Genomic DNA, 21,524 nt, shown 5'->3' on the forward strand with positions numbered 1-21,524 from the left:
CCAGTTGTGGGTCCGCCTGGGGATGCAGTTGTTGTTCCGCCTGGGGATGCAGTTGTTGTTCCGCCTGGGGATGCAGTTGTGGGGCTGCCTGAGGTTGCAGTTGTGGGTCCGCCTGAGGATGCAGTTGTGGGTCCGCCTGAGGATGCAGTTGTGGGTCCGCCTGAGGATGCAGTTGTGGGTCCGCCTGGGGATGCAGTTGTGGGTCCGCCTGGGGATGCAGTTGTTTTTCCGCCTGGGGATGCAGTTGTTGTTCCGCCTGGGGATCCAGTCATTGTTTGCGATTCGGTTGTGGATACAGTCGAGACTTTAGTTAGCGATGCGGTTGGAGATCCAATTGGGGACCAAGTTGAGGGTTCAGCTGGTAAAGACACAACAACCGCACAAGTCAACAGGGTGGAAACCAAAGCATATAAAGCTGCTTCTGGTAGCTAGTGACAACATTTTTTGAATAGGTGATTCTGAGACAATAATTACCACTGGAGCGGTGAGTATGAAGTTTTCCAAAGTTTTCCTGATTGGAAGTAATACTAAAAGCGGGTTTTTCTAAAATTATACAAATCAATTATTCGCCCAGTCGAATAATTGTTGAATATACTCACTGACGTTACACTGGGTCCCTGGCGCCGAATTCGTCTTGCATTCACAGTAATGGCTGCTGTCTACAAAATTGTACCGACATATTTTGTTCTTCGGGCAGTTACAATCATTCTGCGACAAGATCAAGTAGAGTGCAAAACACATATCCGTGAAATAGAGGTATAATTTTATTACAAAATACCAAATTTTGATTTTTGTGGACTTATTTGTACATTTAACGGTGAAATCAAGCGATATAAAACTCTGACGTATGTAGTGAAACAATTGCTAAATTAAAATTAATTTTGACAAAGGATAAATCTGGTTTATGAAATGACATTCTATCTCACCATTACATCTGACAAAACCACCTTACAACTAGTTCAGGGGTGTCAAATATAGTGGTGTAACGAAAGCCCACCTTACTAGGAAAGAGTTTCAAATGAAATAAAATTCACACATGATGAACAGAATTTAGGCCCCGTCCACACGTATCCGCAATTTTTTGTGTCCGTATCCGCAAATTTTACGAAAACGGATACGTGTGGACGGTGAAAACGATTCGAAAACGCTGCGTGTGGACGAAAACATTTTCGTATCCGCAAAAAAAAATAATTTGCGGATACAAAAATTTCCGGATACGTGTGGACGGGGCCTTATTGATGCAGACTGAATTCAAATGCTAACAATCGTTTACATACTTACCTCTACTCTAAAGTATACCGTATCTAGTCTGTCTGTCAAATCTTCGCCGTGCATAACATGATCAGATTCATTCAGCTCACACATTTCTTTGTCTCCATTAACACTTGTACCGTAGTTATATGACAGGCAACGGTTGTCTAGGTAACAAAGTACCCTACAGAATTGATGGCTACCTGATTCTCTTGTCTGGAAGACGTGGTTTTTGAGAGCTTTGCCTTTAATCTTTTCATTGAAAGCAATTGTTTTGCATCCACCTGATAAGGAGGGAGGGAGAGACGAGTCACGTATTTTAGCATAAATATTCCACAGGGACCCCATCATGCTTTACAGCAAATATGAGAAGAAAGCTCCAGAAACCCCTTTAAATGATTAATCATTAGAAACAACGGTCGCGTCATAACATATCAACTTGTTGAGTTTCTAAATAAGATGGGACCGCCATTTCATGCGTGGTCTGCCGAGCAACGACGAAGGTGTAACCATTTACAGGTGTTTTTAGAGCAAGAAAGCACCTTCCATCAAGATATTTTAAGATACGAGGTGTTTGTCATGTTTTTTCATGTTTTATGCTGCCAAGAGACGTCACTAACCGCATGTAGTCTTTATATTCGAATTCCATCGGGGTCATCAAATTTGTAAGGCGTATGATTTTTTTTTTTTTTTTTTTTTTTTTTTAACATGGTTAAATAAACGTTTATATACGAAATACAAGAATGAAAATTCTTGGTCAGGAAAGGATTCGATTGAGAAAAATGCCTGACCAATTTTTTACTTTATTTTTTCCGCTTCAAGACGCAATACCATCCCCTATCTTTGCTGTAAAATTAGCTAAGTTAAATCAACTAACTAACGCCGACGAATGAAATGAAGCATACACTCACAATTAATTTGAAGCATCGTACTTAATATATCAGTAGCGAAATCTTGGAGATTTAGAACTGTTTTGAAATTATTTACTTCTTTTTATTTTCTTTACTATTATTTATTTTCAATTCTGATTATTGACATCATATCAAAAGGCGTTTTTTTTATTTGTTTGTGTTTCACTAAGTTTTCCTAGTTTTGTTGAAATGACTTACCGTTTGCAGATACTGCAGTGAGTAATAGTGCTCCGTAAAATGTTGTCAAAACGAGAACTGTTTTGCTAGGCATATTCTGCTCGTATTTCGTGACTGAATATCGATATCCTGCCACAATTCTATTGCAGGTGTTATTAGATACTCAACGATCTACGCTTTGTTTGTTTAAAAGCCTCGTAGGTGTGCTGTGCTGAACAACGGCTGGAGTTGGAGGGCTTAATTCATTGGCGAATAGACAATGAGGTCTAATTATTGGAATTACGTTGGGTTGAGCCAAATTACAAAATCGCAATTATCATGTTCAAAGCTATAAAACAGAAATAGAATAAAAACATCAGACGATTTAATGATATCTATTAGTAATTGTAATATTGAAGGTTATCTTTGATAGCCTGCAAAGCAGGCGTTCTTGTAGGTTTGGGGAAAAACCGGGGGTTTGGGGGAACTTTCAAAATTTGGAACGAACGAGAATTGACCGCACGTAGTCGAAACAGGAACCCCAAAACCCCGATTCTTCCTCACACCCATCAAAAGAACGCCTGCTCTGAAGGCTATATCTTTGAGGACTTCAAGAATAGGGCTCACCTAAAATATTTTAGTAGAAGATAATATAGGTAAGTTGTAGTGCTTAGGAACGAGGTTATTCCGGGCGAAAGCCCTTGGAATTAAATTCGGTCTTAAATTAATTTTTCCGAATTTAATTCCAAGGGCTTTCGCCCGGAATAACCTCGTTCCTAAGCACTACAACTTACCTATATTATCTTCTACTATTTCATTAGTGCCACGCGGTCCACATACTCTCATCTTTTAAAATATTTTAGGGCTAGCTCTCAAATCATTAATAATTGGAATTTAGCGAGAGCCTAAAAACTGTCTCACTGCACACACGAGAACTAAGCGCACAATAGAAGTGTTGTCAGCTATCATATTATTGGCATTCAGTATTCAATAATTACTCTAATTTTTGCGTAGGAAATAGCCTCAGCTCATCCAATCAGAATACAGCATTGATGATAGACCAATATATCGTTGGCGGATTTAACTAATAAACGATATCCTGCTCATCAATAACTGTTTTTATTTCTTCAATAGAGAGTTTTAGATTGACTTTTTTTTCTCCCCGCAAACGGCAAACATGACCACGTTTTCATAGTTTTTCTGTATTTTACTTTACTATTTACAAACCTTCTCACCAAGCGCAAATACTCTTTTGTTTTTCTACTACTTGGACTTTTTTGCGATTCTTTTTAAGTCCTTTAAAAGAATTTTTTACTGGTCAACTGACGTTTCACGTTCGCCGTGAACGTAAATCTAAAACTCTCTAATGTCTAACACCGATCTAACTCCGACTGTTTTCGATTAGAGTACGAAGTAACTTAGCTATAAGTTGACCCTGCTTTATTTTTGTCTTTCAGCATGTTGTTGACGCATTCTCTCCTTTCTTTTATCTCTCTTTTTCTTTACTCTTCGAACTTTCCATTATTTCATTATTTCCTTCGTTCGTTCGTCCCTCCCTCCCTCCCTCCCTCATCTAGAATCCTCTAGATAATAAAAATAATCATTCAGTAATTTTAAAAGATGTGAGCAGATAATTGAGACGACCGAATGATGACAGTGATGTCTTTTATACTCATAGTAAAATTAACAGCCGTGATAAATTTTCTTTACTGATTTTCATGGCTTTTGAAGTTTATCCGTTTGCTATGAATGAATTTAGGCATAATTTACTTTGCTTTGAATTATGTATGAAAGCTATTCAAGAATAAAACTAGAATGCAAAAAGCTTTTCTATTTAAAAAACATATTACCAACTCATATATATGTTAGCTTGTCAAGTATTTTAATATACAATGTTGAGTGCTAAAGTTATAGTGATTGTTATTATAAAATAACACGTTAGGGCTTGCTTGCCATTATATTTGAGATTAACAATTAAGAGTTCTGGTAAACTCATCCAAAACAATATATTATGGAACAAGATGGTTATAATTATCTTCTGTGTTATAGAATACAAACTTCAAAATATATCATTTTCACAATTTGATAAGTTAAAACAAACTTAAGTAAACAGGTGCGTGATGGTTGACGTGTGATGGCAGGTGTTACAGCTGAATAAAAAAAATCGTAAACATTTATGAAGAATATCTAAAAATGCAAAAAAGCCTTATGGTAGTATGGTTTTATATAATATATCTCTAAATCATGGATTAACCAAGAGATGGCGAGGGTTTGACCATTTGCAGATATTTTTAAGCAGAGACAGTACTTTTGACTCAGATTTGTTGAGTGTTATACTATATCTGTTGGTCCGGAATTTAAGAGTTTCGACTAAGGATCGCTCTAATTGCTTGAAACAATCATAGCATTCTGACAAGGGATTGACAATGTCATGACAATATATTACTTCTGTACACAAATTATTGTCGATCCATTCATCCCTCCATCTATCCATCCATCCATCCATCCATCCATCCATCCATCCATCCATCCATCCATCCATCCACCCACCCACCCACCCACCCACCCACCCACTCACTCATCCATCCATCCATCCATCCATCCATCCATCCATCCATCCATCCATCCATCCATCCATCCATCCATCCATCCATCCATCCATCCATCCATCCATTTCTTTCTTTCTTTCTTTCTTCCTTTCTCTTTCCTTCTCTCCCTCCCTACCAATAATTTTCTGCTAAACTATCTAATTTCTAAGATTTCTATTGCTCTTCCCAGTTATAATTTTTGAGTAGGTTATTTTCCCAACAGCTTAGAAATAATATCTATAGCACTACAGCTATTGCTATTATACTTTCCAAATAACCATTCTCCTAATTACAGATCTGTCACCTTGATCACATATATCTTTGTCAACATTTCAAACCCGCATTCAACAAAAACAGCCTTCAAAAAATATTTTCTTACGAAACTCTGTCTTTTGGCGACTTAATTAAATTAAAATGAAAACAAAAAATCGTGAAATCTGGAAGAAACACAGAAGAAACCGGCGACAACTTAGAAAACAAAAATATGTGGTAAAGTTTGAGTTCTATTTCGAATACTAATTCGGATATCGTGTTTTCAATTAGATCATCTTCGTTCTACGCATACCAGAATTATCTATTTACAAATTGGCTAAAGCTAATTATCCTTGCAATATCCGGCTACCGAATTATTCATCTTTCATATCAAGGTTTTTATATCATCCAAAATTGGATTTGTTTCTGGCCAGAGTACAAAAGGTATATAAGCAAAAGCTCGATGTAAAGTCTGCGTTGGAGCCCCAGGCCTTAAAAGCATTATCAAGCATTTCAATTTACATATAAGTGCCTTAAATTTTGCCGCAGACTTTTTTAAAGAGATTGGCCATTTTGTCAAGGCAAGAATGTCGAACGACAGCGTCAGTGCTTCGTGTGTTGGCGTTTCTGCACCAAGATATCTTTCCATCCTCACTACGACAGTGTCTTTAAGTCTTACACTAGTAACTGTTCCAGGAAACTCTCTGATATGTTACGCCATTTTGAAAGATCCATTCCACGAGCTACGAACTCCGTTCACTTTTCTGATTCTAAGTCTCGCGATGACAGACCTCTTGGTTGGAATCTTAATGGATCCTATATCGACAGTATTCCATCTTAGCGAAGCACTCAAAATAGAACTCGTAGATATTCGGGTCCTCCACATATCTTACTTCATTCTGTCGACAGCTTCGATCCTCTCTTTGGGTGCATTGACAATCGACAGATACGTTGCTGTGATCTACCCTCTGAAATACAAAAGCTATTTGTCTACAAAGAAGTGTATCTATCTATCCTTGGTTATTTGGCTGGTATCAATAGGACTTAGTATGGTTTATTTTAAATTAGGGTATATATTTTACTCTTTAATTTTCGCCAGTACCGCTGTTCTTCTAACTTTTCTGGTACTATTGTTCGTCTATGTCAGCATCTTCAATCGTCTTCGTAAACAGGTAAGGTCATTAAGCCGTCAAAGAGCTTCGAGCACACAAGCAAACAGAGTGAATAAAAAGAAAATCTCCAGTTTAAAATGGGAAGCGAAGGTTACAAAGGCTTTGGTACTAGTCTTACTCGCCTATATTCTCTGCTTCGCTCCAGCATGCATCATTATTTACGTCCTAAACTTTTGTACGAAATGCACCTGCGAATTTATTCACTGGCTTAGAGACTTGCAGTTTGTAATTGTCCTACTAAACTCTGCGATTAACCCTTATTTGTACGCTTGGCGTATGCCGCAGTTCAAGAAAGTTTTATTTAAGTTTTGTACGTGGCTTAGATCAAGCAAGATTGATTCCTGCGAAGTGCCAGGGACGACGTCCAAAGTGGACAACTTGAAAGTGGAAACCGATGAAGAAAATTCACAACGCTTAAAGCGAGAAGAAGGAAGCAAAAATGTCACTGTTACTGTAAGCATCACTTTGTGAGAAAAGGGAACTGGCCAAAATAGCATATGAACACACTGGGTATTTAGAATCTAAGAAAAGACGATGCCGAATCAGTGTCCTTCCTGCGCAATTCAAAAAGACTGAGAAGAAGAAGAAGAAGAAGAAGAAGATGAAGAAGAAGAAGAAGAAGAAGAAGAAGAAGATGAAGATGAAGATGAAGATGAAGATGAAGATGAAGATGAAGATGAAGATGAAGATGAAGATGAAGAAGAAGATGAAGAAGAAGATGAATAAGAAGATGAAGAAGAAGATGAAGATGAAGATGAAGATGAAGATGAAGATGAAGATGAAGATGAAGATGAAGATGAAGATGAAGATGAAGATGAAGATGAAGATGAAGATGAAGATGAAGATGAAGATGAAGATGAAGATGAAGATGAAGATGAAGATGAAGATGAAGATGAAGATGAAGATGAAGATGAAGATGAAGATGAAGATGAAGATGAAGATGAAGATGAGATGAAGATGAAGATGAAGATGAAGATGAAGATGAAGATGAAGATGAAGATGAAGATGAAGATGAAGATGAAGATGAAGATGAAGATGAAGATGAAGATGAAGATGAAGATGAAGATGAAGATGAAGATGAAGATGAAGATGAAGATGAAGATGAAGATGAAGATGAAGATGAAGACCACTTCTTGGGTGCAATCTTTTCTCATTTCAGACTACGTGTCATTTCCCTAGAGTATCATTTCTTTGTTTATCGGTTGTGCATGGGAAGACACATGAATATGGATATTCTCAAGAGAGTGACCAGTGGACTAAAATACTAGCAAAATCTCTGAAGAATACATTATTTTGTTTACAACCGCATGCATGTCGTCATCGAGACAGAAATAATACTCAAGGGAAAGGAAATGACTAATCCTATAATGGCCTTAAATAGTAAAACGTTAAATACTCTTAATTGATTCCAAAATTTGTTGATGTATTTTATCGTATATTTGTCTCGTGGGGACCTTATGGGCATAATTCTTCTTTGCTGGTAAATTTGCATAATCAATTAAAGAAAAATATTTAGTCAAAATTTAATAACATTTGGCAGCTTACTTGACCTAATAAGTAAATATTACATGATGAACCGTCTAAGAAACTCATTTTTTACGACAGAAGTTCGGAGCATACGAACCCCTTTAAAACGTTTTACGCAGAAATTGTTGCCATGGTTACATTAATCAATCATAAAACCATCGGATTACGTTCAACTTATGAAACTATAAAAGGTTAATATTTTTAAATTATAAAGTTGTGCAGTTCAAAGTATATTATTCCTAGTGGTAGTCAGAAAGACCCTCACACCATCCCACCCCCCTCATAAATCGTGAGATACCAACTCTTCGATCCCAAAATGTGTTACTACACAGGGATGGCAACATTCTAGGGACATCTGTCTGGCATAATCTGAACTCAAACCTCTTGTGTGATGAGGGCGTATTTTTGTTAGAATTTCAAGTGTTTTAGTTGTTTCCTATTTAGAACTGGTCACCCTGTGTTGTTGCCCTATGGCAGGCCGGGGCGACCAAAATTAATCGCTAAAATGAATTAGCAGAAAATGATCTCAATGATTTAACTTCCAGCTGATAAAAATATAGAACTTTGGACAAGAAATTCTTTCATAAAGAAAACGTAATAAAAATATTTATAGAATAAATTGCCTTTTTTTTCGTTGTGTACCCGGAAGTGGTTTTTTTCAAACGAAGCATGGGTTACTATCAATAGACGTCACTTCCGGTAATAGCTGAGTTTTTAATGGCTTTAGAATCTTGGAGGTTGTTTTGATCTCTTGTTTTCAGGTTTCATGTCGTAGAAATAGTCAAATGCAATAGTTTGAGGAGTTATTTTGACATGTTTTGACTTAACATCCGCTAGTTGCTCCTCAGTCTAGTCCAAAACGTCACGTGATTGGGAGTAAGTAAGACGTCACACTTTTAGGTGTGTCTGTTTAAAAAAGCTTTATACTTCATGTATCTCATTTTTATTGTTCCTTTTCCCGTTGTTTCTATAACGAGTCGCGATATGACGCATTTCACAAAGTATATCCCTACATTTCTGATCAGACATGTTGAGTTGAGTAGAGAAGTTTATATCGAGGAAAATATCCCAGTATTTGTGAATTGTGTGGCTTTGAACATGGCTTAAAATACATTCAGGTAAGTTGTGAATGTTTTAGGATAGAAATAGGAATATATTTAATATATTCTAGGAGAGAGAAGTCTCTTGAAGCAGCTAGTCCATATTGTCATTTCCGGTCGTTTAGAACCTCTTCCAAGTTGGTTAATTTTATCATAAAACAAAACAGCAAAATACCTTGGTTATCTATCTTGAAGTGATGCGTTAAGTACGCTTTATCAATTATTTAAAAACTCATTAATAATTCATGAAGGAAACACAATAGAAATCATGACCATGAAGGTGATTTTATATCTGATATAGATTCGTCTTCATTTTGCATTAACTTGGATTTTCTCTATCAAACTTGGTACATTTCGTATAGAATTCTGTACAATATGAGAACATACATCATGAGTTTTCTAAGCCGTTTAAAGTGCAAATGAACCCTTCGACAATACTTTCAGTACTGATTCTACATGAAGTAAATAGTTGAATGGTAAAATATTTCTTGATTTGAGTGATGCGTTTCTAAGTTATGAAGGTTTATACTTCCAATATGCTAATGAGTGTGACGTCTATTAAGGCTTAATCAAATATACAAAATCGAACTGGTTCATAGAAACAGTATTTAAAAAGCATCATTATTTTACTCATGGTTTACATGAAAGCTATTTACAATTTTTATTTTCAAAATGGCCAGCATTTAGTATTACTAGTTACAACAAAAACACTCAAATACCTTACCTGACGTCATCATTATTAACATATTGGAAGTATAAACCTTCATAACTTAGAGACGCATCACTCAAATCAAGAAATATTTTACCAATCAACTATTTACTTTATGCAGAACCAGTACTGAATATATTGTCAAAGGGTTCATTTGCACTTTAATAAACGAGCAGATCGTGTTTTATCGGGTCTAAAACCACTCGGCTACGCCTCGTGTTTTATACCCGATAAAACACTCCTGCTCGTTTATTAAACAGTACATATAATAGAAGTAGAAGTTATCTAGAGATGACAATAGCTTGTATTGTTGATCAATCCCATGCATTTATAGTGGAGGATAACAGAACTGAAGAATTACTGTTGTTTGTTGAAGCAAAAGCTAAACTATCAAGCTCTGTATTTGCACCCTCAACATTTAAACCTCCAATAATGTCTTGAATGCGAACAAATAAGCTCAAAAAAAAATTAAAAAAAATAAAAAAATAAAACAAAGAGATTATAAAATATCTAAGCTTTATTTTGACAAAGAATTTGAAAGTTTTGAGCAGTTTATTTCATACAAAAATCTTCAAATGTAGAGATAACAGTTGTTCAAGTGATTTACCACCACAGGTATCCCAGCCACACAAATACTTAGCCTGATAAGCCTGTGGTTCAAGATATCAAAACATAGAAGCTAAGATTAGGGAAGAGGTCAAAACAATTGTCCACAGTAGGGACCCGATTTTTTCAAAAAGATAGGTGGGTACCAGGTGGTACTCCACCCCCCGCACGCCCCCCTACACACATACATTTTTGTTGAGGACCCGTTTTTAATTGAGGGATGGTCACGGCGGGTACATACTCTCCCCACCCCCGTCCAATAAAGTAGATATGTAAAATATATATGCCTCCAAACACGTATATTCTGGGGGAATCTTTGGGCAGCTGTATAGGCATCACAAAAAGATTATAAAATATCTAAGCTTTGTTTTGACAAAGAATTTGAAGGTTTTGAACAGTTTATTTTACACAAAAATCTTCAAATGTGGAGATAACAGTTTAAGTAATTTACCACCACAAACTATCCACCACAAAATATCTCAAACACACAAATACTGTGCCTGATAAGCCTGTAATCCCAAGCTTAGTTTCTGATTTTGTTATTTCTTATTGGTGGGGGAAAAATTCTTAAAACAGGCTAAATTCAAAAAATAACCACACAGAGCGAAAGAAGTGCTATTTTTCAATGATCACGTAAAATTTTGCGGCTTCATTTCACGTTTCAATGATTTGATTGAAATTTTTGAAGAATCCCCATACATTTCCTTATAACAGGACACCACAGAAACCAAGCTTGGGCTACCTGTGGTGGTTCAAGATATCAAAACATAGAAGCTAAGATTATATCTGGTCCAGAGCGATTTTCATATGAGTGGGAGACAAATGGTACTGACTTTTATCCCACATCATAGAAAATACAGCCAATTAGAATGCAGGAAAGCTGTAGGGTTGTATATTTAACAAATAAAACAGCTTTTTTTGTGCTCCATTCAGTAATAAAGCACTCAGGAAGTGGCGTAAGCACAAAAGAAGTGTAAGGAGAAGCATAAGTCATTAATTTTATCTCGGTATTGAATTTCTTTATGCAAAAAGAAAAACGGTTGCTGGATCTAGCTGCATTAAGCACTTAGCACGTGTGGATGGCGTGCTCTTTTCACTATAATTAAGTGCACAGTTTTCGACCAATAAAAAAAATTTAATATAATAATTGTTGATAGAACAGTTTTTGTAGGACAGTGATAAAGTCACCCGTACGAAACGGGCAGATCTGCAACAGATCTGCAGCAGATCTGTTTTTGCCAAAACAGATGCACTGCAGCCTTGTTTTAGGTCTGCATGATCTGCTCTTAGTCTGTGCAGATGTTGGTAAGAAGGTTGTCTGCAATGATCATATTCGACAGACTACCAGCAGATCAAAAACAGATCTGTCTAACATCTGCAAAATCTGCCATAAAATATGCAAACAAATAACAGCGCGTACGTAGCATCGTCCTGGAGATCATATCGAGAACATTAATATTTGGGGTGATCTATACCTTTTTTATATAAACCTTAGTGGCAAAAACTTAATTTGCAAGAATTTTTTATATAATTTTCCGTTATTAAGTAAAATTATTTTCAAGATTCGTGGTTTGGACAAAAATATCTAATGAATAGATGACTGCATGGCGTTTAAGAAAGGGTTCGGCTTACGCTAAATAATCAAGACTTATCAAATCTACTATTCGAGGCAACTCTTAAGTGCTCCTTTGGTTTCCATTTGATGCCTAATATTTCTAAACGCTGGTAATTCAAATACACATTCGAAAATAGATTAAACTACTCCAAACACGGTACATACCGTAATTAAACAAACATCAGTTGACCTTGTAATAGCGAGCTTCCAACTTTCCCGAATTGACTTATCATTTGATAAGGTATCGAAGATTTAGAAAAGACTGTTTAGATTTATTCATTAACGCGTTTAAAACGATAAGGCGTTTAAAACGTCAAATACACTCAAGGTAACTCGAACAAGAAATGTATTCTGATCAAAGTGCGTTACTCTAAGGTTGCATGTACTTATGACGTCATAGGTAAAACCGCTGTACATAATAACTCTTTGGCCGAGAGACCAATTTTCGTCAAAGTTGTACTTTAACTAAATCGCTGGTCTATCCTGAAGGTCCATGGGACTTCATTTTAGAGTTATATTATCTGTTAACACATGGACGATTTCGTCAAGGGCTTCGTTACGTTTACCCAAAATCTCAACAGAATCAGAAAACAAAAGCCTCGTAAATACCACATTAAACTACATAAAACTCTACATTCTCCCTGCTTTGTTTATACTGAATCAGATATAGTTGTAAACTAAGAGCGGTTTTTGTATATGAATGCATGAAAACAGCACGGTCACCGCACTGGGGCACGCCAACCGGAAATTGAAGTTGACAATATTATAATACAAATTTGAAAGAGAAATGATTGATAAATAAAATCTTTTAAAAATTAATATTGTTCCAGTTTGTTAGGAAAAGTTGCAACAAAGGCTATTTCTTCGTGACATGGCTCTTGTTTATAACTTAGGTATATACACTTTGTGACGATACTTGAAAAAGGAATTACTTTCAAAATTGTCCTTTTAACTGGAATTACATGAGTCAATTCAACTGGACATGAGTCGTCTGTAAACAAATTAATATCTTGCTCTTGTGAAAGCTCTTGAATCATGGAGTAATTGAAGGCATGGCATGTGCATCTGAACATACAGTTACCCATCCTTGTACAACTCGGCTTATATTGGAAAAAGTAAAGTATTTGCCCGAATCTTAAATCGTTTCCACCAGATTGATACATGACGGTATAGCTATTCCTAACAGTCGCTTTCCTGTACAAACTTGAATGAAAAATCTCTTTATCCTTTTTTATTCGAGTAAATGTAAGAACAGTGTTCGAGTCAGGATTGTATCCTAGTTCGTTTGCTAGAGCAGTGAACTCTTCCTTTGTAAGCTCTCGAGAAAAAGAAGATCCAAGTGCATAAGCATTATGCATTACTTGTGTTTGCTGTGTATTTTGTTGAAATCCAATTAGCTTCCGATAAAAAGCTAAAGCACTTGAATTACGTTCAAGGGATTCTACCATCTGTGGTAAATTTTGAATGAAAGAGACTGCTGAGACAATTTGCGAAGAAACGTTTTGCGTGCCATGAATCATTTTTAAGATATACCCATTCTTGTCTTCAAAATGAAAACACGAATGGGTCCACAGCGGACCAAGTTCCCGCACTGCTTGAGGAAGGTGCAAAAGATTGTGGATATTGATAGTTTGATAACGAAGTTCATATAAATAGGGAAGCATAAAGCAAAAGTATTCTAGGAGTCTTTGACAGTGCTGCAGTTGTATCTCTGATATCGAGTCTTGTAAAAGAATAAATGATGCTTCACTAAAAACAGCAAAATGATGAAAATAATGGTCATCCAAAATGCCAAACAACACCGGTATCCCATAATAAAGTAAAAATGACCTCAGCTCAGATGCCTTCCAATATTTTCTGTGGTTTTCAACTGTCCTTGGTATTCGTCCTATTTCAAAGGGAGGATGTAATTGAAGTAGCCTTTCATCTGCTTTTGTAACTTTGTTCGTAATGTTAAATGGTTTGCCGAAATGTTCTGGGGCAAACCAAAGGCCAAGCAAAGATTTCATAACTCCAAGGCATAACCCATGCATATAATCAATTGCAGTTCCTTTGATGATGTCATAACTCGAAAGCCCAGCAAGCCATGATGGTCCCTTAATACCATCTACATGCTTGCCACTATTTACTGCCTTTTCAGCGTGTTTTAGAGTTTCTGAATGAGTCCTTTGTGGTCCAGTGGGATCCGGCCGAATAAATGGAAATGCGTGGACGTGTCCTCTCTCAGAAACTTTAACAGTTTCGCCCTTTTGCTTACATTTCGAGCAACCATATTCTCCATTGTATTGCATTGTATTACATACCAGACATTTCGCCGGCAAGTCGCATGTTCCCGCCAGCAAGATTACTTTACTCAATACAAGAGGGCGAATGCTATTGTCACTACTTTTCACTTTTACGTTAATTCCATCCGTTTCTAGTTTTCTTAAAGATGAATGAAAAGGTTGTAAGAATGTTAACATGAAAGGTTTAGTATCTCCAAACCAGAGCCCAGCAAACAACATGTTTTCTCTCTTAGTGCGTTCAGCAAACGGAAGTTCGTTAATAACGAAGTATAATGGCCATATTGAGTACTTAGAAGATTTGAAAACTGGGACACCATCTGTATTCCATAACAAAGATAGGTTGTGTTGAAAATCTAATAGACCAGGGTTGCAATGTCTTTTATACTCGGATCCGTCGTAAATATCTTCAAAGTTGTCTTCATTTTTTTTGGTCCTTTTGAAACGATAGCTTAAGCTGTCATAAAAGCCATTTTTAGCAAACAAATTGCAAATCTGTTGCGCAATTGGTATCTCTATAAAGAAAGAGCAGGAGTTCCTCTTTGTAAGGTCTCGTGCACAAAGAGTGTTTGGACAAACAACTGTAGCTTTGTCATCAATGAGTAAGAAGCAATAAGAACAGTAACGATGATACACCAAAGGATTCTTGATGTTTTTGAAAAAAATTTCGGAACTGTTGAAGGGATTTCCGGCACAAATTAGGGGCGATGCAATGCAAACTGATCAAAACAAGCAAATCCTCCAGAGCGCTTCCAGATAGTGTATGCCGTATGGCGAAAGTAATGATCAGCAGTAAACTTTCTGATACTGTCAAAGGGGCATTGTGATAAAGCGGTTGATGATGCTAGTCGTTTTGCCTATCATTGTTTTCACTTTCATCATCTTCGAACAAGTTTTCAGCTGGAGTTGAAAACATTTCATCATAGTCATCGGTAACATTTGAAAATAATTCCTTGGGCCATGGTGTGCTATCATTAAGACTTTCATCAAATTCGGGCTCTAAAAGGTCAACCTCTTCTCTCCTTTGCTCAGGATCAACGACATATTCGGAATTCTCCAAAAGGTCTATATAGTCACAAATATCCAGTGATTGTGATGGACTTTGGGGGCTAAAACCAACTTCACTGATAGCTGTGTCATTTGTTTCCTCTAGTCCATCTCCAATAGACACTTGACTGTTGTCTTCTTGATCCACTTCAAAATATGTTGAGTTGATATCACATGCTATTCCCTCGACTTGGGAAAACAAACCGGGTATTTCGAAAGGCTTATTAACATCGGTTGTTTCTTCATTGCAAATAGAAGAAGAATAGTCATCAGTATTTTCAGCCATTGGTGAAAAAAAAACTATTATCCGAAGCTAAACACGGCCGTACGCGAGACTTAATAGACACTTGACTGTTAGATACATTCCCCACTTGTAACCTAATATGAAGGGTGTTCCTTCAGGTGTTTGTTTTAACAATAGTGAACGCATTCTAAACGCATCACTGACAAGCTGCTTAGAAGCGAGCGTATTTTAACGTTGTTCAAATTTGGAATTTCGGCAAAAATAAGATAAAACCTAGCTATAAACTCGGATATGAAACTCGCTAATGATGATGTTTTTGTTGTCATTTTATGTTTACTTAGCTCAGTCTTGTGATTTCTTAAAAGTGAATTGGGTCAATTATCACTTGACTTAGTTCTCATAAGTTTAATACAAAATAATGTTTTTGAGGTACAATCATCTTGATCTCATAAAACTTACGGTTGTTCAAGTTTTACTCGCCAAAACATTGCTAAAAAGTAGACGGTACCAATCCCAAATAAAATTCTGCTGACAGTTACTGTTGTCTTAGAGAAATTACGACCACAACAAAGAATACAACGACTGCATACGCATCTACAGAAATGCAAATGATAATTTGTACAAGCGTTCAGTAGGTCTTTGGTTATAAGTTGACAGGTAAAACTGAAAATAAATATACTTAGGAAGCTGGTGTGAACTCTTTTCTATTTTAAGTAAACACGGTTCCTCTCTCTGAAATGGATCTTCGTACCCAACCAATAGGAAACCGATCCGATAAGGGCATGTTATCTGAGAGCGATCGACTGGTCAAATGTCACTTTATGGACTGAGTTCAAACGCGGTGTTCACTTTTGCGCGCCATTTTCCGAATTGGTTTTAGACAACGCTAATAGCATCCTCTCAGAAAAATTCGTACAATGGCCTATGCTTTGGTTTACTGGATCCAAGATAAGCAGTACAGCGTTGTGTGTGCAAGGAACATTCATGGAAATGTCAAAGAGGGAGAAACAACTATGGTAGATTGGGAGGAGAGCAGGAAAGGTAGAAAGGCCGCTAAATTCACAGCATATCCTGCCAAGATAATAATGGTTGGAGGTGAGTCTTAACAAATGATCAGTGTTAAAATATACAGTCTTCGAATTTTGAATAATCATCGTCAGCCATGGCCTAAGTTACAAATATGTTCATGTTTTACATGCATAAAAAAAGTCAGTGAATTCCGTCGATCAATTTAACTAAGGGTTGTGTACTTCGCAACATAGCTGACTTGCGCGAAAGTACGGATTATCTGAAAAAATTACTACATATAAATCTATACAAGAGAATATTAAATAAAATTAACTACTCTTACCAACTTGGTAAAAAAAGAACAATAAGCTAAATCAAACTCGGTAATTTTGCGCGGCGCCGAATATGTAGAAATTAAATTTAGGCGCAAAAACTTGGAATGTTGACTATGCAGCTATTAGGTTTCAACAGTCAACATGGTGACACTAGTACATTTGCATACCTTGATTTGATTCTTTGAGTACAGGGAAATAATGCCTTTAGACTTTCTAGAATAATGGTATATATTGATGATTAAAAGTGAAACATTTAGAGCTTGAAGCAAGAGACTTAAGTGATGTACAAATCACAAAATATGTATTTTAGATAACGAGGAGGAACTCGAACTGGAGTGCGTTAAGGTTGCTGAGGAAATGGAGAGCGAAGTCACGGCCAAAAAACGACCGCGAAAAAAATCAAGAATTGCTCTGGAGAGTGAAGAAGGAAATGATGGTCACCAAAACCAAAACAAAATAGTAAAGAAAACAAACAATGCCCCACGACAACAGAAGCCGGTAAGCAAGAAAGAAGAATTGAAAAATAAAAAGAATGCTGAAATAGAGGCGGGGAAAACGCAAGCAGCTATTTTCTTCAAGGAACGCTATACGGATCAAGCAACAGAAGTTGATGTCACCACCCAGCAGCCTTCCACAGCAGAAACTCCTGGACCTCCATCTAACACTCATGCACCTCTATCTAACACTTATGCACCTCCATCTAACACTCATGCACCTCCATCCAACACTCATGCACCTCCATCTAACACTCATGCACCTCCATCTAACACTCATGCACTTCCATCTAACACTCATGCACCTCCATTTAACACTCATGCACCTCCATTTAACACTCATGCACCTACATCTAACACTTATGCACATCCATCTAACACTCATGTACCTCCATCTAACACACATGCTCCTCCATCTAAAACTCATGCACATCCATCTAACACTCATGTACCTCCATCTAACACACATGCGCCTCCATCTAACACACATGCACATCCATCTAACACTCATGTACCTCCATCTAACACACATGCGCCTCCATCTAACACTCATGCACCTCCATCTAACACTCATGCACCTCCATCTAACACTCATGCACCTCCATCTAACACTCATGCACCTCCATCTAACACGCCTGGACTTCCATATTACACTCCAGTACGTCCGTCGAACACTGTGACTGAAGGAATATCTCTTGGGGAGACTGGTCACTTCTTACGATCTCTATACGACTTGGATGCGGAAGACATTTCAACATCCGAAATTGAAGTTGAACCAGTAGTCGAAAGAGTCGTTCCTTGTTCAAACTGCTCAGAAATGGTAAATGAGCTCAAAGAAGAAATAGTAGCTCTAAAAAGAAGGCAATTACCATGTAAGTTCCCCCTTGTACTTCTCATTGTTTTGCACAGGATTGCATGTACAGTGTGCACGCCATTCGCTTAAAGTCACGCTTATAAGTTCGACAACGGAATTACAAACTAAGATAGCGATAATCTTATAGCGCCTATTGTATTAAGAGAATTCAAAATCTCAAGCTTTCTCACAATCGTGATTTTCTAGGACCTTTTTTTGTATAAATGAATCTTTTAATTGAAAACCAAACAACAATAACAAATACAATTGGTCTGTTTTGTTTATAGTTCCTATCAGTTCTGAAAACATTGAATTTCTCGAAAACATTTTGAACGCTTACAAAGGAGGCGACGTTGCAAACCAGGTAAGCGGCATCTTTTATAGTTTATACATCAATACATTATTTTAATGAGTTGTTTGTAACCTTTCTTTTTAAATTTAGTATCAAACATCATATGGAGGATGCAACGAATCGGCATCATCTCACACTAACATCAATGCTGAGAAGAACTTAAAACCAGTAAGTGTAACTAATTTGATACAAATGCTATGTCTTACGGTTTGTAGTTTAGCACGACTCACTAAAATGTTTCTCAAATTTCAGGCAGAAAGCAATCAAGAATGCTCCAGCATTCCAGGTCCTGGAAAGCAAGAACTTGTGCCAGGATCTGGAGTATATATATCTTCTGCAAGGCTCCATTCCATTCACAGCCAGAGCGGAAAAGATGCGAGAAAATTGTTTCTGCTGCTTATAGAAACTTTCTTTAGTGATGAAACACTGGCCACGAGTCTGGCTCACGGGACCCGCAAACTAACGTCAAAAGATGGGTCCGTGATGACAACACTTAATCAGGACATCGTCAAGACAGTAAAAGGTCAGCACCTATTACGTTATAATCTTAAACTAAGAAGATATAACTAGCTAAAAACTAGTGTGAGCTGCGTCGGCGTTTCTAATGAAACAGTAATGATGAAAAGGTAAATTATACACCGTGAAAAGATGAAAAAACTTACTGACGTTTCGGACTTTATTCCTTCGTCGGAGTAAAATCCCTTAAACTAAGGGATGGACAATTAGATAATTGATGGGCGATTGCAGGAATTTTGTTGGCATGATATATATATATATATATATATATATATTTACATTATTTTTTTGCGTACAGTTAGATATTTTTCTTTTAGCAGAAGAGGTTGCACGATATTTTTTTTTTTTTTTTTTTTGAGGTTTAAGTGCTTGCTCGATATTTTTTGGGGATTTACGCAACCCCCCCCCCCCTCCCCCTCAACTATCTAATGGTCCGTCCCTAAAAACTTTTATATATTATTACAATAATGACTAAGTTTTAATAATAAAGATAGGGCACTTGCAGTTATCGTTGAGCCGTGAAATTAAAACGGAAAAGCAATTTCTAAACGCTATCTTTTTTCTTCTAGCTTATTCTGGACGGTTCGCTTCCATAAACAACACGGAGTTGACCGTCTCCAAGATGAATCGAATTTTGACCAACAAAGTTGGGACAGCCAAGAGAAAAAAACTTAAGGAAGTTTCAAAATTTTAAGTCTTTGAAGGACTAATATAAAGTATCTTTAGGAATTTAAGTGTATTTGTAAGGAGTAAGTAGTAAGATAAGTGATTTATATAGGTTTGTATTTTTGAGTATATATATTATTACATTTAGGATGTGTGTTTATAAGCGTGTATTAGTAGCTATATTAGTGTTTCACTCACAATGACTTACTTAGGATGTTTTGAAAAATGCCTTTATGCCAAAAAAATTAGGTAGCTACATATTGTCTGAGTACTGATTCTTTGTTGACAGCTAGAAAACGCTTTTTCTTTCTTTTTCTTGATTCGGTATGGAGTAAGGATCGATTGCATGGGCGTACTAATCTACAGAAGTATGCCATGCATGTAGTGATCTCTATGATGTAACCTGATATCATATTATACATCACTCATCTGCAGCAATCATGTTCTTGTGTAATGTTGATAACAAACATTATTTTGTTCTCTAAATAAAAGGGATATGATTGGTGGAGCCAGCATATTGTTTTTAAATGTTTAGCATCTGCTGAACGTCTGTAATTGACAGACCTAACTGCAGATCAATTTTGCAGACTTTATGCAGATATTCTGCAGATAATCTGCAGATAATCTGCAGACATTCCACAGATAATCTGTAGATAGTCTGTAGATTTTTAGCAGAGTGTTTGCAGATCTGTAACAGACTTCTTGGCAGATCTGCAGCAGATCAAAAACAGATCTGCCCGTTTCGTACGGGCAATGCCATTATGTGCATACCTTACTGTGACCATATTTTTCTAGAAATATTTTGACTGAGAGATTATTTCTCACCCAATGTGATTAGTCTGGCAGTGCTGTGACCTTGGTGTAGCCTTTTCCATGCCGTGTGCATGCCATGTTCTGAGTATTTTATTTGATGGAGAGCAAATTCATGTGCAATGAGCATATGCATTGCTGTGCCATGACTGTGTTCCTGTCATGAGCTTTTTAGAGTTATATGGAACTTTTTATTCCACTCTTCCTTCCCATCATGCACTGTGCTCTTAGTTATTTACCATATCTTCTATGGTTTAATTGGGACAAAAATTGATTGGCTGAGCTACTAGTGGTATATTTAAGTGATAGAACTCTATAAGTGAAAAGTGCTGGTTTTTAAAACAAACAATGTGAAAAATAAATAACATGTATTTAAACCTAATTTCAAAATTGTTTGTATTCTTTTGTGGACCAATTAGTAGGTTTATACAAAATCAATAGAACCTCTCGCCCTCATAGCCTTTGACCTCATGGGCTATTGACACATAGACCATGGATAATGGCTACAGGTCTAAGATTGTTAAATATTAACTATATAAATCAAGACTATTCAGGGTGGATGGCAGAAAGCATAACTGGCTTTAATACCCACTTGATAAAGCTGCCGGTAAATCAAATAATTTAGAATGTATGAGTTGATTTTTGAGGAGGAAAAACATGGACACTAAAAAATGTGTCTCTTAAAAATTGATAGAGAATCAGCTTTGGATGTATGAATTTGCTGCTTCATTACCCAACAATGTCAAAACTGATCTATCATAGATGCACATAGCATATTTGTTTAAAATAATCTTTTTAACCATATAATGCAAACATGTAAATTGGAGTTCAAAGGGGATCGAAGCCGAGCTTAGCTCTCCTAGATAAGAACAGGGGGTGGGTGTGAGCTTAGCCAACCCATTTCTGATATCTAACCTTTGGTATCATTTTGGTGTCATTTTGGATATCTGTTTAGTAATAATTACTATTATAGTTATAATAAAATAATAAATAGTGCGTTTGAATTCACCTTTTCTCTACAAAAATGCAG

The 21,524-nt window shown here is 36.6% G+C and overlaps 3 protein-coding genes and 1 pseudogene across 3 annotated transcripts; 2 read left to right on the top strand and 2 right to left on the bottom strand.

Moving 5' to 3' along the window:
• Window positions 1–558: 558 nt before the first annotated feature.
• Window positions 559–2,434, bottom strand: LOC116293267 (uncharacterized). Its single transcript, XM_031700674.2, has 3 exons — window positions 2,361–2,434; window positions 1,282–1,535; window positions 559–708 (listed from the first exon to the last, which is right to left on the bottom strand). Exons 1-3 carry the CDS (start codon window positions 2,431–2,433, stop codon window positions 559–561), a joined length of 477 nt encoding a protein of 158 aa, XP_031556534.2. The 5' UTR covers window position 2,434.
• A 3,277-nt stretch (window positions 2,435–5,711) lies between these two features.
• On the top strand, window positions 5,712–6,898 carry LOC116293268 (adenosine receptor A1-like). The gene has a single exon (XM_031700675.2). It carries the CDS (start codon window positions 5,746–5,748, stop codon window positions 6,799–6,801), a length of 1,056 nt encoding a protein of 351 aa, XP_031556535.2. The 5' UTR covers window positions 5,712–5,745; the 3' UTR covers window positions 6,802–6,898.
• A 5,352-nt stretch (window positions 6,899–12,250) lies between these two features.
• Window positions 12,251–15,546, bottom strand: LOC148906494 (uncharacterized; annotated as a pseudogene).
• Window positions 15,547–17,866: 2,320 nt separating this feature from the next.
• On the top strand, window positions 17,867–20,259 carry LOC148906495 (uncharacterized). The gene is made up of 5 exons (XM_089038432.1): window positions 17,867–18,169; window positions 18,438–18,514; window positions 18,593–18,670; window positions 18,755–19,025; window positions 19,588–20,259. Exons 1-5 carry the CDS (start codon window positions 18,115–18,117, stop codon window positions 19,710–19,712), a joined length of 606 nt encoding a protein of 201 aa, XP_088894558.1. The 5' UTR covers window positions 17,867–18,114; the 3' UTR covers window positions 19,713–20,259.
• The last annotated feature ends 1,265 nt before the right edge of the window (window positions 20,260–21,524 follow it).

Source organism: Actinia tenebrosa, unplaced genomic scaffold (genome assembly GCF_029948245.1).
Source record: "Actinia tenebrosa isolate PJP-AT-01 unplaced genomic scaffold, QUT_ActTen_1.0 PGA_scaffold5__44_contigs__length_20552954, whole genome shotgun sequence".
Classification (NCBI taxonomy): Eukaryota; Metazoa; Cnidaria; class Anthozoa; order Actiniaria; family Actiniidae; genus Actinia; species Actinia tenebrosa.